We start from the raw sequence: 16,435 nt of genomic DNA on the forward strand, positions 1-16,435 counted from the left end.
TCGCAGGCATATTCTTTACCAGCTGAGCCACAGGGAATCCCAAGAATACTGGAATGGGTAGCCGATCCCTTCTCCAGGGGATCTTCGCAACCAAGGATAATTAATTAAACCTTGAAGTAAATCCCAGGGGCTCCAACACAGTTCCAAGCAAAGAGCTTCGGATGATGGCAGTTCATTGGTCCCCAGACAAACGGAACTGAGTCGTGGCAGCAGCTACATTTATTTATTTATTTTTTGATCTTGCCACAGGGCATGGGAGATCCTAGTTCTCCAACGAGGGATCGAACTCAGGCCCCCTTGCAGTGGAAGCACTGGAAACGCAGAGTCTTTTTTGCTTTTGTTTTTAAATAAGTTTTTTTTTTAAGCATTTTTGGCCACACCCTGCAGCATGAGGGATCTTGGTTCTGCCCCCCAACCAGGGACTGAACCCAAGCCCTTTACTGGAAGGAAGGCAGAGTCTTAACCACTGGACGGCCAGGGAAGTCAGCCTCCACCTTTAGCCTGAGCAGGGGTTAGGGGGTCGCCCTGACCTGTAAGATTCGCCCGTCTTCCAGGACCTGCAGCTGTGGGCCTGGGGAGAAAGGCAGCCCATTCTGGAGCCACGAGATGGTGGGCGCAGGGTTGCCCAGGGCTGGGCAATACAGGTTGACGGTGCTGTTGGCGTTGACGGTCACCTCTTCTACAAGCTCCTCCGTTTCACCCAGGATCACAGGTGGGGCTGGGGGCGGGGAGAAGTGGGTGAGGAGCGGGCAGTCTCCTTGGGAAAGGCCCCAAGAGGAGCGGGGCATGGAGACCAGAGCTCTTGGTGCCAGGTGCTGGCTGGGGCTCCTTGAACCCCGCTCACCAAGCCCTTCCGAGCCCTGAGGCAGCTAAGGAATCTAGGGCACAGAGAGGGCTGTGATTCACTCAAGGTCACACAGCTAGCAAGCAGCTCATGTGTGCTGAGTCACTCAGCCATGTCCAACTCTGCAATCTCATGGACCGTAGCCTGCCAGGCTCCCTTGTCCCTGGGATTCTCCAGGCAAGAATACTAGAGTGGGTAGCCATTCCCTTCTCCAGGGGATCTTCCCAACCCGAGGACGGAACCCATGTCTCCTGCCTTGCAGGTGGACTCTCTGCTGTCTGACCACCAGGGAAACCCCAGGAAGAAGCTCACTTGGAATCTGAACCCAGTCCGGTCTGGTTTCAGGGTCTGAGCCCGAAAGCTCTGCATCGTCCACTTCGGAGAACGGCAGGACTACATCTGCTCTCTACTTGGGCCCCCTTCTGGAGGTGGGGTGCCCTCATGGGGCCTTAGACCTGAGCCCACCCCCTGCCACCCACCCCCTGCCAGGCCACTCACTCAGTACCAGCAGCTCGTAGTGCAGCCAGTCCTCGCCCACCTCGTTGGAGGCCCTGCATGAGTACCTTCCCCCATCCTCTGCCCGTACCAGGGGGATCTGCAGGACCCGGCCTCCTGCGGGGACATGGGGGAGATAGAGGTCTGAGCAAGAACCAAGAAACCTGCCCTTTTCCCTGGAGGGGACCTGGGACACATCCCCTCCCCCTCCCCCACTTCACCTGTGCCATGCAGAGAAGCACCTGCTGTGCCCGGGTCAGTTAAAGTGCAGTAACGACTTGCTCTGTGCCAGGCCCTGGGCTGAGCATTTCCCCCGGCCTCTGACTCTGTGTGCTGTCACTACCCCCATCTTACAGATGGAAAAACTGAGGCTTCCTAGGAGTACCTGGCAGGGCCGAGCCCAGCTCCTTAATAAAGGCAAAGAGAAGAGGCAGAGAGCTGGGCAGAGGCTCTCAGGAGGCTGTAGTGGTTGGAGGTGGGGGCTCTTGAGGGGTGTCACCTGGGACCCTCTGTGATTGAGAGCCAGCCAGGGCCAGACTCTGGCATCTAGGGGGCTGGAACTGGTCTCTAGCAGGAGCAGGGTTCAGGTCACTCTGTGCTCAGAATCCTGGGTTGGGGGGTGGCCGACCCAAGATGTGATGGGCTGTAAGCAGGATTAGAACCAGGGGCTCATTATATGCAGAGCCAAGGGATGGTAGCCTAGACTGGGGAAGCCGTGGCTGTGGTCAAGGGAAAGGTCACTTAATGAGTGAGATTAATCTATGATCAGGGCCAGAATTAAGGTCAGCAGTGACTATGACCACTGTGTGCCCAGGATTAGGGGTTCTGTGGCCAGGGTCAGAGGCCAGTGGTGGGACTGGGGGGTTAGCATGTGACTGAGCTCTCTGTGTCCCCAGGTCAGAGGGCAGTGGCCATTTAAGGGGTCAGTTACATCTTTCTGTAAGCGCTGCCTCTCCCAGATCTCCAAGGGGTCGCCTTCTTTCACAAGCACCAAAGTCCAAACCCCGGCATGACTCTGTTCAGCCTACAACCCACCTCATCCTTCCCTCTACCACCAGCGTCACCACTGACCCACGCCTGGCAGGGCACCGTGCGACTGCAAGCCAGGTGACCACCCCATCCAGGCTCTGTGTCTGGGATTCCTCCCAGTCTTGGACCCCGCCAGCGAAGCCAGGCGTTTCTAAGCCCCATCCCCAGAGCCCTTTAATTCAAAGCTGTCCATAAAAAACTATTCTAAGATAAAGCAGTTGTTTAGGCAGGACATGGAAACAACTTAGATGCCCATTGACTGATGAGTGAATAAAAAACATGTGGTACATAAACACAATGGAATATTACTCAACCATAAAAAAGAAGGGATCTGAGTCAGTATTAGTGAGGTGGATGAACCTAGAGCTTGTTATATACACAGTGAAGTAAGTCAGAAAGAGAAAAACAAATGTAGTATATTAACACATCTATATGGAATCTAGAAAAATGATACTGATGAACCTATCTGAGGGGAAGGAATGGGGATGCAGATGTAGGAATAGACCTGTGGACACAGCAGGGGAGGCAGAGAGTGGGACAAATGGAGAAAGTTGCATCAGCATAAATACAAAATATCCATAAGATGGATAGCTGGTGAGAAGCTGCTGTGAGGCACAGGGAGCCCAGCCTGGTGCTCGGTGATGACCTGGAGGGGTGGGGTGGGGGAGGGGAGGGAGGCGTGTACTGTATGATTATGGCTGATTCGCGTTTTGCATGGCAAAAACCAGTACAACACTGCAAAAATTAAAAATTTTTTTAAATATAAAAAGAAAAAGTGTTTATGTTCTTTAAAAAAAAAAGCAAATAACTTTAAAAGATTCTTTACCAACTGAGCTATCAGGGAAGCCCAACTTTAAATAACCAAATATTTAAAGTAGGAAAAAGGCATAAGAAGGTCACGTGACAACCTAGAGGGGTGGGAGGTGGGAGGGAGATTCAAGAGGGAGGGGACATACATATGCTTACGGCTGATTCATGTTGATATATGGCGGAAACCAACACAATGTTGTAAAGCAACTATCCTTCAATTAAAAATGAATAATTTTTTGTTTAAGTCACATGAGCCATGATCTTGGGTCCTGGGTGGGCGTCAGAGCCCCATGAGAGCTTCTTCAACATTTGGGGTCTTAATAAAGGAACTGCCCCCTCCCTCCAGAAAAAGGGGTCAAGACATTACAGATCTCGAAGCCCGGAGGTGGGCATGGTGCAGATGAGGACCTCTGTTCTAACCAGGGGCAGGAGGGGATCCTGTTCTTGCCTTCAGACTAGTAAAGGACTTCTAGCCCCAGTTTATGAAAGGTGGCTGAGGTCCAGAGTGGTCACATGCCCTGCCTGGGGTTAGACAGCAAGCAGCAGGCAGGAGACCTCAGGCCGCATCGAAAGGCAGAGGAGACCGGCTCTGGTGTGGGAGTGACCCGGGTGCCCCCCTGTAAAGGACCCGCTCTTCCATGCAGCCCTGGCCTACCTTGCAGAACAGACACCCCGTCCTCGATCGAGAGGGGGTGTTCCCCCCTGTACCAGGTGAGCTCGGGGGCTGGCACCGCATTGGTGTCGCAGTACAGGTAGGCGGGGCTGTTCTCCACGATCTGCCGATATTCCGTCACTCCACCCCGGGCCTCTTCCTCCCGGAACGGGGTCTCAAAGTCTGCAGTGGCATCGCCCACCTTCTGGAACATGGGGGGTACTGGGGGGCGGGGGACAAAGCCGTCAAGACACACCGTTGAGAGATGGGCATGAATCTCTGCTCAGAGATTCCCGTGCCAGCCTCCCCCAGGCAGGGAAATTCCACCGTTTGAGCCTATCCCTTCCATCAAAGCAGTTCTGCTTTTCTTTAATGGTCTTTTCTCCTTTATTATCAGTTAATTTTTTTTAAGATCTTTTTTTCTGATGCAGACCATTTTTAAAAAGTCTTTATTGAATCTGTTACAATATTGCTTCTGTTTTATGCTTTGTTTTTTTTGGCCACGAGGCCTGTGGGATCTGAGTTCTCAGACCAGGAACCCACACCCGCTGCACTGGAAGGGGAAGTCTTAACCACTGGACCGTCAGGAACGTTCCCTGATCACCCATATTTTACAAAGGTAAAACTAAGGCCTGGGGGGCAGTGATGTCCCGGTCCCCAGGTCAGTTCATGAAAGACCCCAGGCCAGGGTTCGGGGGCGCCAGATGTGCAGACAGCGATGAGAAGAGAGCCCTCCTGCCAGGCCGCCCCAGAAGCACCGACACCTCCCAAGTCCCACTGACCCCTGCCCCACACACCTTGGATGAGCACGTTGAAGTCCTGGTCATCCTCGCCTGCCACGTTGGTGGCTACGCACAGGTATCGCCCAGAATCCGAGACCTGCGTGGGCTGGATCTGGAGCAGCCGTCCTTCGCCGAGGATGTGGACACGCTGGTTGGGGGTCACGGGCTGGAGGTGGAAAGAGGGGGGACGGATATCAGGAATGAGGGCTAGAAAGCACCCAGATGAGTGTACTTAGATTTTCATACGATTTTTAAAACACCCTGACAATTCTGTAACACCAGACCCACAGAATGCAAAAATTAGAAGAGAATTCAGTGAGTAAATATAGGGTTTCATGTTTGTGAGACTTGTTTTCTAAAGAGTTGAACTTCTTATTAAAATATAAAGGACAGGGCAGGGCCCAGGACAGCTCTGGGGCCTGCTGCTATGCCTGCCTTTTCTGGAAGTTTCTGCAGACGAGGGGGACCCAAACTGAGAATCTGAGACCTCCAGGGGCTCCTGAGCTCACCTGTCCATCCTTGTACCAGCTGATGGTGGGTGGGGGCATGGCCCAGCACTCACACTCCAGCGTCAAGGTGCTGTTGACCTTGGTCTTCACTTCCTTCACACTGACTTCCCCCAAGGGGTCATCTTTGGAGATGGAAGGGGGGACTGAAAACCATAAGGGAGTCTGAGGAGCAGGCTGGGAGAAGAGGTGTTGAGACCCTGCAGCCCCCGGCCCCAGCCCAGAAATGGGGGACTGGCTCCCCAGAGCAGAGGAACAGGGAGCCTGCAAACCCACATGCTCCTGGGGAGAGATGGTTATGGGACAGGGCAGGTCTGAGGCAGGGGAATTCCTGGGGTGACCTCTGGGGATCCTTCCAGGGGTACCAGGTCTCCAGCTCCGGGTGCTATTATTGCACTGCAGTGTGAGTGGCAGAAGGAAGCCAGGACTGCTGTGGGTCTAGGAATCCATGTGGCCCAGTCCTAACTCACTGGTTCCTTCCTCCTAAGTTCTAGGCCCTAAATGGACCAAGCTGGCCTGGCTGGCCAGTGACCATCAGAGGAGACAAGTCACATGAAGGCATCTGGGGTGTCAACCACAGCCGCAGCATTCCCAGGCAGCCTCCTGCCCACCCAGCTGGTGCCCTGGAGGGTCCCTGACTCACTGAGGACTTCCACATGGTAGTTCTTCATGGCCTCGCCCAGATCATTGGTAACCACACAAGTGTACTGGCCCGCGTCTTCCTTCTGGGCATTCAGGATCTGCAGCCCGTGGGTGCCTGCTTGGGGTAGGGCAGCGGCCAGGGTCATCCCCAGGCTCCCTGCCTCTGACCCAGCCTGATGACATGTCACCTGCCCCTCCCCTCCTTGCCTCCCATCCCCTCGAGGGCATCACCTGGGAGCAGCTGGATGTTGTTCGAGGCCTCAAAGGGGGCCCCGTCCTTCATCCAGGTGATGGTGGGGAAGGGAAAGGCCAGGGCCTCACAGATCAGAGAGATGGGGTTGTTGATGGTCACGGTCACCTCCTCGTCCATGCTGTCCTCTGTCACTCCCAGGATGGTGGGAACCACTGCGGTGGGGCAGGGGGTGTGCTCCTGTTTGAACAGAGATCCCCCACCCTGGGCCCGAGGACCTGGAAAAGTCTGAGAGCCTGGTGCTGGACTTCAGTGCTGTTGTTTGCATTACACAGATGGGAAACGAGGCTCAGAAGAACCACGCCCTGTGCGGCCAGACTTCAGTTCAGGCCTGGGTGGCCCAGAGCCCAGGCTCTCCCTTACTAAGCAACATCATAGGGGAAGTTGGTCAAGTCTGCCTCTATCTCCCCAACAGGCCCTTAACATCCATGTGTGTGTAGGTTCAGTCATGTCTAACTCTTTATGACCCCGTGGACTGCAGCACGTCAGGCTCCTCTGTCCATGGGATTTCCCAGGCAAGAACACTGGACTGGGTTGCCATGCCCTCCTCCAGGGGATCTTCCTGACCCAGGGATCGAACCCGGGTCTCCTGCGTCTCCTGCATTGCAGGTGGATTCTTTACCACTGGGCCATCTGGGAAGTCATACCAACAGCATTTTGAGAAACAGTTCTGTCTAATCTTCTAGAACCCTGTTTCTCCTAATGAGACAGTTCTTGCTGATGGCTCTTGGGAGAATGACTGCCTGGGTGTAGGCCCCCACCCTGAGACCTGGAGTCTCGTCACCTCTCTAAGCCTCACAGCTTCATTGGTGACGGGGGGACAAACACATCTCCCACCTCCTAGGGTTGCTATAAAGATTCAGCTAGCCAGGGGGACGCCCTGGTGGGCCAGCGGTTAGGACTCCGCCTTCCAGTGCACGGGGGTCAGGTTCGATCCCTACTCGGGTAACTAAGATCCTACATGCTGCACGGTGCGCCCCCCGCCCCCATTCAACTAATCAGGCCTGTCCAAATGCCTTGTAGTAGATGTTTAGCCAATACACCTGCTATTATTACTTTTGCTGTTGTTGACATGGAAGAAACAAAAGTAAAGTGCTTTGTGGGAAGCTGCCTGTAAGGAGTTGGTCACCTTGGTTTTCCCTTCTGCTTGAATCTATGGTCACCAGGAGATGTTCAGCACTCACCCAGGACGCTAAGCTGGAAATGCTTGGTCTTCTCCCCTACGGCATTGGCTGCAATGCAGGAGTAGTGGCCTGCACTAGACAGGTTGGCCTGGAGGACCCGTAGGAGGGCTCCATCTGGAGAAACAAGGTGGGTGTCTCCACTAGCTAGGGGTCGGCCATCTTTGAACCATGTGACCTTGGGCTGTGGGTGGCCTGTAGGCAGAGGAGAGAGGCAGGTGAAACGATTCAGCAGGTTTTGACCAGGTCAAACCAGAGGTCAGCAGCTGCTCCGAGATGGGGTGGGAGACATCGTTCTCCATCTCGGTCCAGAGGCCCGTGAAGCAGGGCAAGACACAGAGGCAGCCATCAAACCTGGCCTGGACCCTTTCCTATGTGATTTGGTTACCATTTCCTTTCGCAGGTTGTGGGCAGGGATGGCTTGGTACAGACAGGCAGGACATAAAGGCAAATTATTCCTTCCATCCATCCATCCATTGTCCATTCATTCATCTACCCATCATCTACCCATCCATTCTTCCATTCATCTACCCATCTACCCATCCATCCATCCATCTATCCATTCATCTACCCATCCATCTATTCATTCATCTATCCATTTACCCATCCATTCATCTACCCACCCCACTCCATCCATCCATCCTTTATCCCTTCATACATACACACATTCACCCATTTACCCATCCATCCATTCATCCATCTATCCATCCATCTCTCCCAGGCCACAAGCATTAATGGGAGCCTATTTTGCCAGGCACTGGGGGAACCATGGTGACAAGATAGTTCTTGGTTCTCATGGAGCTCAGAGCTTGGCTGGGGTAAACAGATGTCACAAGGCCACTATGGCCCAGTGTGGCCAATGCTGGGACAGGGGAGCGCTAGGACCTTGTAGGAGAATAGTGGAGAAATGACTCCAGAAAGAATGAAGAGACCCAGTTGTGGATGTGACTGGTGATGGAAGTAAAGTCTGATGTTGTAAAGAACAATGTTGCATAGGAACCTGGAATGTTAGGTCCATGAATCAAAGTAAATTGGAAGTGGTCAAACAAGAGATGGCAAGAGTGAACATCAACATTTTAGGAATCAAGGAACTAAAATGGACTGGAATGGGTGAATTTAATTCAGATGACCATTGTATCTACTACTGTGGGCAAGATCCCTTAGAAGAAACGTAGTAGCCCTCATAGTCAACAAAAGAGTCCGAAATGCAGTACTTGGATGCAATCTCAAAAATGACGGAATCATCTCTGTTCATTTCCAAGGCAAACCAGTCAATATCACAGTAATCCAAGTCTATGACCCTACCAGTAATGCTGAAGAAGCTGAAGTTGAACAGTTCTATGAAGACCTACAAGACCTTTTAGAACTAATACCCAAAAAAGATGTTCTTTTCATCATTGGGGACTGGAATGCAAAAGTAGGAAGTCAAGAGATACCTGGAGTAACAGGCATATTTGGCCTTGGAGTACAGAATGAAGCAGGGCAAAGTTTAACAGAGTTTTGCCAAGAGAACACACTGGTCATAGCAAACACCCTCTTCCAACAACACAAGAGAAGACTCTACACATGCACATCACCAGATGGCCAACACCGAAATCAGATTGATTATATTCTTTGCAGCCAAAGATGGAGAAGTTCTATACAGTCAGCAAAAACAAGACTGGGAACTAACTGGCTCAGATCATGAACTCATTGCAAAATTCAGATTTAAATTGAAGAAAGTAGGGAAAACCACTAGACCATTCAGGAATGACCTAAATCAAATCCCTTATGAGTATAAAGTGAAGTGACAAACAGATTCAAGGGATTAGATCTGATAGACAGAGTGCCTGAAGAACTATGGACTGAGGTTCATAACATTGTACAGGAAGCAGTGATCAAGGCCATTGCCAAGAAAAAGAAATGCAAAATGGTTGTTTGAGAATGCCTTATAAATAGCTGAGAAAAGAAGAGAAGCGAAAGGCAAAGGAGAATAGGAAAGATATACCCATCTGAATGCAGAGTTCCAAAGAACAGCACAGAGAGATAAAAAAACCTTCCTCAGTGATCAAAGCAAAGAAATAGAGGAAAACAATAGAATGGGAGAGACTAGAGATCTCTTCAAGAAAATTAGAGATACCAAGGGAACATTTCATGCAAAAATGGGCACAATGAAGGACAGAAACAGTAGGGATCTAACAGAAGCAGAAGATATTAAGAAGAGGTGGCAACAATACACAGAAGAACTATACAAAAAAGATCTTCACGACCCAGATAATCACGATGGTGTGATCACTCACCTAGAGCCAAACACCCTGGAATGTGAAGTCAAGGGGGCCTTAGTAAGCATCACCAGGAACAAAGCTAGTGGAGGTGATGGAATTTCAATTGACCTATTTCAAATCTTAAAAGATGATGCTGTGAAAGTGCTGCACTCAATACACCAGAACATTTGGAAAACTCAACAGTGGCCACAGGACTGGAAAAGGTAAGTTTTCATTCCAACCCCAAAGAAAGGCAATGTCAAAAAATGCTCAAACTACCACATAATTGCACTCATCTCACACGTTAGCAACGTAATGCTCAAAATTCTCCAAGCCAGGCTTCAATAGTACTTGAACCCTGAACCTCCAGATGTTCAAGCTGGATTTAGAAAAGGCAGAGGAATGAGAGATCAAATTGCCAACATCCACTGGATCATCAGAAAAGCAAGAGAATTCCAGAAAAACATCTATTTCTGCTTTATTGACTATGCCAAAGCCTTTAACTGTGTGGATCACAATAAACTGTGGGAAATTCTTAAAGAGAAGAGAATACCAGCCTACCTGACCTGCCTCCTGAGAAATCTGTATGCAGGACAAGAAGCAACAGTTAGAAATGGACATGGAACAATAGACTGGTTCCAAATCAGGAAAGGAGTACATCAAGGCTGTGTATTGTCACACTGCTTATTTAACTTATATGCAGTACATCATGCAAAATGCTGGGCTGGATGAAGCACAAGCTGGAATCAAGATTGCTGGGAGAAATATCAATAACCTCAGATATGCAGATGACAACACCCTTGTGGCAGAAAGCAAAGAACTAAAGAGCCTCTTGATGAAAGTGAAAGAGGAGAGTGAGAAAGTTGGCTTAAAGCTCAACATTCAGAAAACTAAGATCATGGCATCCGGTCCCATCACTTCATGGCAAATAGATGGGGAAACAATGAAAACAGTTGAAGACTATTTTTGGGGGGCTCCAAAATCACTGCAGATGGTGACTACAGCCATGAAATTAAAAGACACTTGCTCCTTGGAAGAAAAGCTATGACAAACCTAGACAGCATATTAAAAAGCAGAGACATTACTTTGAAAACAAAGGTCCATCTAGTCAAGACTATGGTTTTTCCAGTAGTCATATATGGATGTGAGAGTTGGACCATAAAGAAAGCCAAGCACAGAAGAATTGATGCTTTTGAACTGTGGTGTTGGAGAAGACTCTTGAGAGTCCCTTGGACAGCAAGGAGATCCAACCAGTCAATCCTAAAGGAAATCAGTTGTGAATACTCATTGGAAGGACTGATGCCGAAGCTGAAACTCCAATATTTGGCCACCTGATGCGAAGAGCTGAGTCACTGCAAAAGACCCTGATGCTGGGAAAAATTGAAGGTGGAAGGAGAAGGGGATGCCAGAGGATGAGATGGTTGGATGGCATCACCGACTTAATGGACATGAGTTTGAGCAAGCTCCTGGAGTTGGTGATGGACAGGGAAGCCTGGCGTGCTGCAGTCCATGGGGCTGCATAGAGTCAGACCTGGCTGAGCGACTGAACTGAACTGAACTGAACTGAGGACCTTGGAGGCTGAGCTCTGCAGTCAGATGAGTAGGGAAGAGTGTTTGTGGCAGAGGCACAGAGAGTGAAAAGTCCAAGATGGCAAGAGACACTCTGCAGGGAACAGCAGGGCAGGGGGCAGGCACCCCAGATCTCTGAGGACCCCCTCCTCCCAACAGCTGCCTCTTCACCCTCCTGCAGTCCACTGTGTGTCCCTTACCTGAGACATTGCACATCAGGTGGGCCGTCTCCCCCTCAGGGACCTTGACTGCCTCCTCCAGGTCCTCCTTCTCAATACTGGGAGGAACTGCAAGAAGCAGGGAAGACAAACGCTCACTGACTGGGCTGAACAATCACAGAGCAGGAAGCCAAGCACCCATGGTACCTGTCTTCCATTTCCCCATTCCCTCACAGCTGTTGCCATGGGGCAGGGAGTCTAATAAAAATTTGCAGCTGGCTGAGGCAAATACCAGTGCCTCTGGGAGGAGGCCCCAGTCAGAGGAAGGCAGTTGGGTGGCATTGAAAATCTTTGCCCCCTTTCATTTTGGGCTAGTTCTGGTTGTTTCTGGAAAGCTCTATGGCAGCCTCCGAGAAGAGGCTGCTGATGAGGCAAAGAAGACAAGGCTTGGCCTCTCCCTCCTGTCTGTGCTGGGTCCACCCCCAGAGGCTCCCAGGCTGGGAGGAAGGATGGGTTGGCGCCCGTGAGAACCAGGCGGTGACGTACCCAGGACTTCCACGCTGAAGTTCCTCCGCGCCTCTCCAGCCTCGTTGCTGGCCAGGCAGGAATAGAGGCCTCTGTCTTGCTCCTGAGCCTGGGTCAGCTTCAGCATCCAGCCACCTGGGAAGCAGGGGAGTGGGCTCCAAGCACAGCTGTGAGCAGCCTTCTGTCCCAAGCTGAGCCCAGGCTGCCCACCAGGAAGAAGAGCATGCTGGGCATTATATTTAGATGTTTATGTGTCTGCCTCCCACAGTGTTCCATTCCTCAGAGAGGGAAACTGAGACCCAGAGGTTCAACAGATGGATGGAGCCCTCTGGACATTAGTCCTTGCTGTTGTTTAGTCACTAAGTCGTGTCCAACACTTTTGCAATCCCATGGACTGCAGCCTGCAAGTCTCCTCTATCCATGGGATTTCCCAGGCAAGAAAACTGGAGTGGGTTGCCATTTCCTCCTCTGGAGGATCTTCCCAACCCATGGATCAAGCCCTCATCTCCCAAAATAGCAGGTGAATTCTTTACCACTGAGCCACCAGGGAAGCCTGGATATTAGGGTAAACTTCTCTTAAGCTTCCAGGGTGACTCAGATGGTAAAGAGTCTGCCTGCAATGTGGGACATCTGGGTTCAGTCCCTGGGTTGGGAAGATCCCCTGGAGGAGGGCATGGCAACCCACTCCAGTATTCTTGCCTGGAGAATCCCCATGGACAGAGGAGCTTGGCGGGCTACAGTCCATGGGGTCGCAAAGACTTGGACACAACTGATTGACTAAGCACAACAAGCACAGGGTAAACTTGACCTTGTTCTAGTAAGAAGACTCTGTCACCTGGCTACCCTCTCCTCTGTGGATTGACTAGAGCTGAAAGCACAGCGATGGTTTATGCAGTCCTGGCTTGGATCAGAACCCCATTCTACCCTGATGGACCTGGTAAAAGGCTGCCTTCTCCCAAGGACCTCTCAGAGATGAACCAGCTCCTCTCAGAGGAACACAAGGCTCTCTAAGACCAGCCCAAGGAAAGCAGATATATAGAACTTGTCATCACAGCTACTCCTGCACCCAGGGCAGACATCACTAATTAATCACCACTCTCCTTTCTGCTGAACCCAGATGCAATCTCCGAATTCATCTCATCACAATGAATATTGCAGCCCCTACCAAGTGATATGAAGTGATACATGAGGGGAAACTTATTTACCATCCCAGCTTGGGCTGCATGGAATAATTGATGGGTCATTGAGGCTGAGCTTCAGTGGGCCTGGAAGTCCTTGCAAGATTCTGACGGGATACTGCCTCTTGGGCCTCAGTTTCCCCATTTGTATTCCAGCAAGAACCATCACAACCAGCTTTGTGAAGAAGATGAGCAGTAGTCAGAGGAGAAAGTGCTTGGATCAGCATTTCTAAAAGTTTGCTACAGATCCATGGGAAGTTATATAAGCTCAGTGAGAATTTTTTTGCTGCAGGACTTATCAGAACCTTGACTATGCAAGTGGTTCCTGTGGGTCTCCAGGAAAATCGAACAGGAAGCCTTTTCCAGACTTATTTAAATCCTTTTTTTTTTTTCTGGAGCACCTCATCTGACCAGCGTTTTGGGGTGCACTCTTGGGAGACTAAGAGCTGAAATGATTATCCCAACCACACCAGGCAGGGCAGGATCAGAGATCACAGGCACGTGATGGACAGAGGCAGAAGCTGAGTATCAGACCTTACCTGCTAAGAGGTAGGTGTTCTCCCCAGGGCTGACGGGCTCCTCCCCTCGGAACCAGCGGACCCCTGGTGGTGGGACGCCCGTGGCTTCACAAAACAGTGACAAGGGGCTGTGCAGGGTGGTTGTGACATTGGTCAGTGGGCCCAAGTCGCCAATGAGCTCTGGGGGCACTAGATACAGAGAAGGAGCCACATTCAGGATGCAGATGGAGGCTGTATGCTCTTTCCTGCCTTCCCACTGGCCTCGCCAAGGAACCCCCACCCCCAACCTCAGAGCTGCTCCCACTGAAGGGGGTGAGTGGTGGCCACAGGCTGGACTCTGGCATCAGGCGGGAGCCTCAGTTTCCCTGACCCCTCAGAGGACCGCCAAGAGAATCCGACAAGGACATGTGTGAAGCCCTTAGCTCAGACCCTGGTATGGAGCAAAACTGAGCAAAGGAGACAGAAATCATAGCCACGGGGAACACAGACAGGACCCCAGATCCACACAGCAGAGTCCCATTCAGAAAAGAAGCCCCACTCTATTAGGAAGGGACAGGTAGGCGAGGCCTGGGGTCCCAGCAACGCTGGCGATATGATGAGAAGATCCTCCCTAAAGGACCCCTGCCCACCTCTCTCCTTGTCTCTTCCCACTCCCTGCCTCCACCCTGAGGTATGCAGTAGGAGCTCAGTAAAAGATTAGAATCACGAGGCTGTTCTAGCTACTCTGCTCCAGGCCTCCGCAGAGTCTGTTCCCTCTGCCCAACACTCTTCTTCTCACCTCAGCTCCCAATGAACTCCAACTTAGCCTTTACATTTCAGCTTTAAAGGTCACCTTCTACAGGAAGCCACCCTGACTTCCTAAGACAGATGACGGTCTAGCTGATCTCTTAGGGGTGCCCAAATCCCAACATCACATATGAACCATACAGGATAAAGACTACCCAGAATAGAGCAGGGAAACAGCAAAGGAGAGAGAGAAGGAGGGACTTCCCTGGTGGTCCAGTGGCTAAGACTGTGGGCTCCCAGTGCAGGGGGGCCCAAGTTCAATCCCTGGTAAGGGAACTAGCTCCCACATGCTGCAACTAAAGATTCCACAGGTGGCAACTAAGTTCTGGTGCAGCCAAATAAGTAAACAAATAACTTTTTTAAGTGGGTGGAGGGAAATGAGGGCTATTTGGAGCCGGTCCTGATTTTTAGAGCAGTGTTTGCAGCTTCCCCTGACAGCAGCCTTCACCAGAGGCCTGGCTCCTGGCAGAACAAGGAGGTAGCCCCAGGAACACGGAGATGGAGGCAGCCTTGCCCCTTCCTGCCCTCCCCCGTAGGCAGCTGGTCCTCACCGAGCACGGAGAGCAAAAACCTCCGCTCGGCCCTCCCGGCCTCGTTCTCGGCCACGCAGGTGTAGCGCCCGGCGTGGGCGGCCTGAGCCCGCTCCACGTGCAGACTCTGGCCCTGGTTCTGCAGCCGCAGGCCGAGCTCGGCCACCACGGGCCAGCCGTCCCACTCCCACGTCACCCTGGGCGGGGGTTTCCCTGTGGCGTTGCATTCCAGGCTGGCCTCCTTGTCCTGAACCACGGACACCTCCGCGTAGGGCTCCGGGGGCCCGGCAATCTGCGGAGGAACTGGGGTGGGGAGAAGGCACGTCGGGGGGAAAGGGGCCACTGGGCACCACGCCTCAGGCCAGGCTCAGGGATCGCCTCCATCTGGCCTGTGTTCCCCCTGCCTCCCGCTGGCTGTGTGACCGTAGTCAGGTGACCTCACCTGTCCAGGCCTCCACTTTACATCTCTATAATGGGATCACCATGGTACCCCAGCCCCCTCTCCCATACCCTGGGAATCACAGGAGGGCCTGCCGTTTGGACAATGAGCTCATAGCACCGTCCTGAAGATTTGTAAGGACTTTTCTTCCTTAGAAACCAGGGGCATCTAAACAGTTGTTAGGCCTGGTGGTGGGGGTGGGGGATAGTTTCACAGGTGGGATTCTCCCCAAGACGTTGGACAGTAGTTTCCTTGGTTTTATTTTCTAGAATGATTTCTATAAGGCTGAGGTATTTAATTTTATCCCCCACAGGATAAGTAGATGGAGACTTGAGTTTCCATCACATATAGGAACTTCATATCAGTTTTACATTTCTTTAGTTTACAGCTGTTTCAAGCTGTGGTTTCCTTTGTCTCTCTGGGCCACTGGGGGTCTCTTGGCATCAGGTTGCTTGCTCTCTCACGGTCAGGAGCTATAAGAAGCTGACTTGGAGGGGGCAGTTAAAATGGCAGTAATCGAAAGGGGGACAAGAGAATCCAGCTTCTGTCTTTGCTTGGGTTTGGGGGGGTGAGGTCTGCCCTGCTGGGGTGCCTGGTGGCCCATCCTTCCACTTGGTCCAGGTCACCCCAGTCTGACTCACCGTACACCACCAGCTGCTGATCCTGGCTGCTGTTTCCAGCGACGTTGCTGCAGTCACAGGTGTACGTTCCCTCCTGAGCCGGCTGGGCCTGTCCCAGATACAGCAGCCGCCCCACAGCTGACACCTGCCCCAGGCTGGCCCCCTCCCCGGGCAGGGGCTGACCTGGATGCATAAGAAAGAAGCCCCTGTCCCTGGTCCTTCCACCTTGAACATCTGTCCTCTCATCCATCCTGGCCAACTCCTGTTCATCCCACAGATGCCCACTAAATGTCACCTCCACCAGGAAGACTTCCCTGAGCACCAAACCTGATCCCAGAACCCCCTCTGATAACCCACAACTCTGAGCTTCTCCCCAACCCAGCTCTACCTACAGGTGGCACATCTGAATCCTGCCCTGGCCTGGGCTGTCCTGGAGGGCAGACTCTGCCTCACTTTCCCCCTGGGGTCCTTGGAGGCTCTCCAGGGCCTGGCATATAATGGGGCTCAGTGAAGGCTATTGAGTGAATGACCCATCTGTCTAGCTACAGTGGTGGGGGAGGGAAGCCAAGCAGCAGGCACACCTGGCAGCAAGGAGACTGCGATGCAGGGAAGGATTTTGTAACCCTGGAGGCACTAACTTCCCCCCTGCACCTGGCACCTGTTCACGGAGGTGCAGCC

General features: G+C 52.0%; 1 protein-coding gene across 1 annotated transcript in view; it reads right to left on the bottom strand.

The window, feature by feature from the left end:
* HMCN2 (hemicentin 2) overlaps positions 1-16,435 on the bottom strand; it is a 170,601-nt gene that overhangs the window by 47,464 nt on the left and 106,702 nt on the right. The window contains exons 44-56 of the mRNA XM_081594769.1: positions 15,779-15,940; positions 14,720-15,001; positions 13,404-13,571; positions 11,708-11,821; positions 11,204-11,290; positions 7,195-7,386; positions 5,992-6,165; positions 5,762-5,875; positions 5,122-5,264; positions 4,628-4,778; positions 3,834-4,052; positions 1,343-1,456; positions 531-718 (exon numbers count right to left, since the gene is read on the bottom strand). Of these exons, the coding sequence (XP_081450895.1) occupies positions 531-718; positions 1,343-1,456; positions 3,834-4,052; positions 4,628-4,778; positions 5,122-5,264; positions 5,762-5,875; positions 5,992-6,165; positions 7,195-7,386; positions 11,204-11,290; positions 11,708-11,821; positions 13,404-13,571; positions 14,720-15,001; positions 15,779-15,940 (2,108 nt within the window). The remainder of the gene's footprint in view (positions 1-530; positions 719-1,342; positions 1,457-3,833; positions 4,053-4,627; positions 4,779-5,121; positions 5,265-5,761; positions 5,876-5,991; positions 6,166-7,194; positions 7,387-11,203; positions 11,291-11,707; positions 11,822-13,403; positions 13,572-14,719; positions 15,002-15,778; positions 15,941-16,435) is intronic.

Source organism: Giraffa tippelskirchi, chromosome 4, assembly GCF_054371585.1.
Source record: "Giraffa tippelskirchi isolate mGirTip1 chromosome 4, T2T-mGirTip1v1.2.pri, whole genome shotgun sequence".
Taxonomy (NCBI): Eukaryota; Metazoa; Chordata; class Mammalia; order Artiodactyla; family Giraffidae; genus Giraffa; species Giraffa tippelskirchi.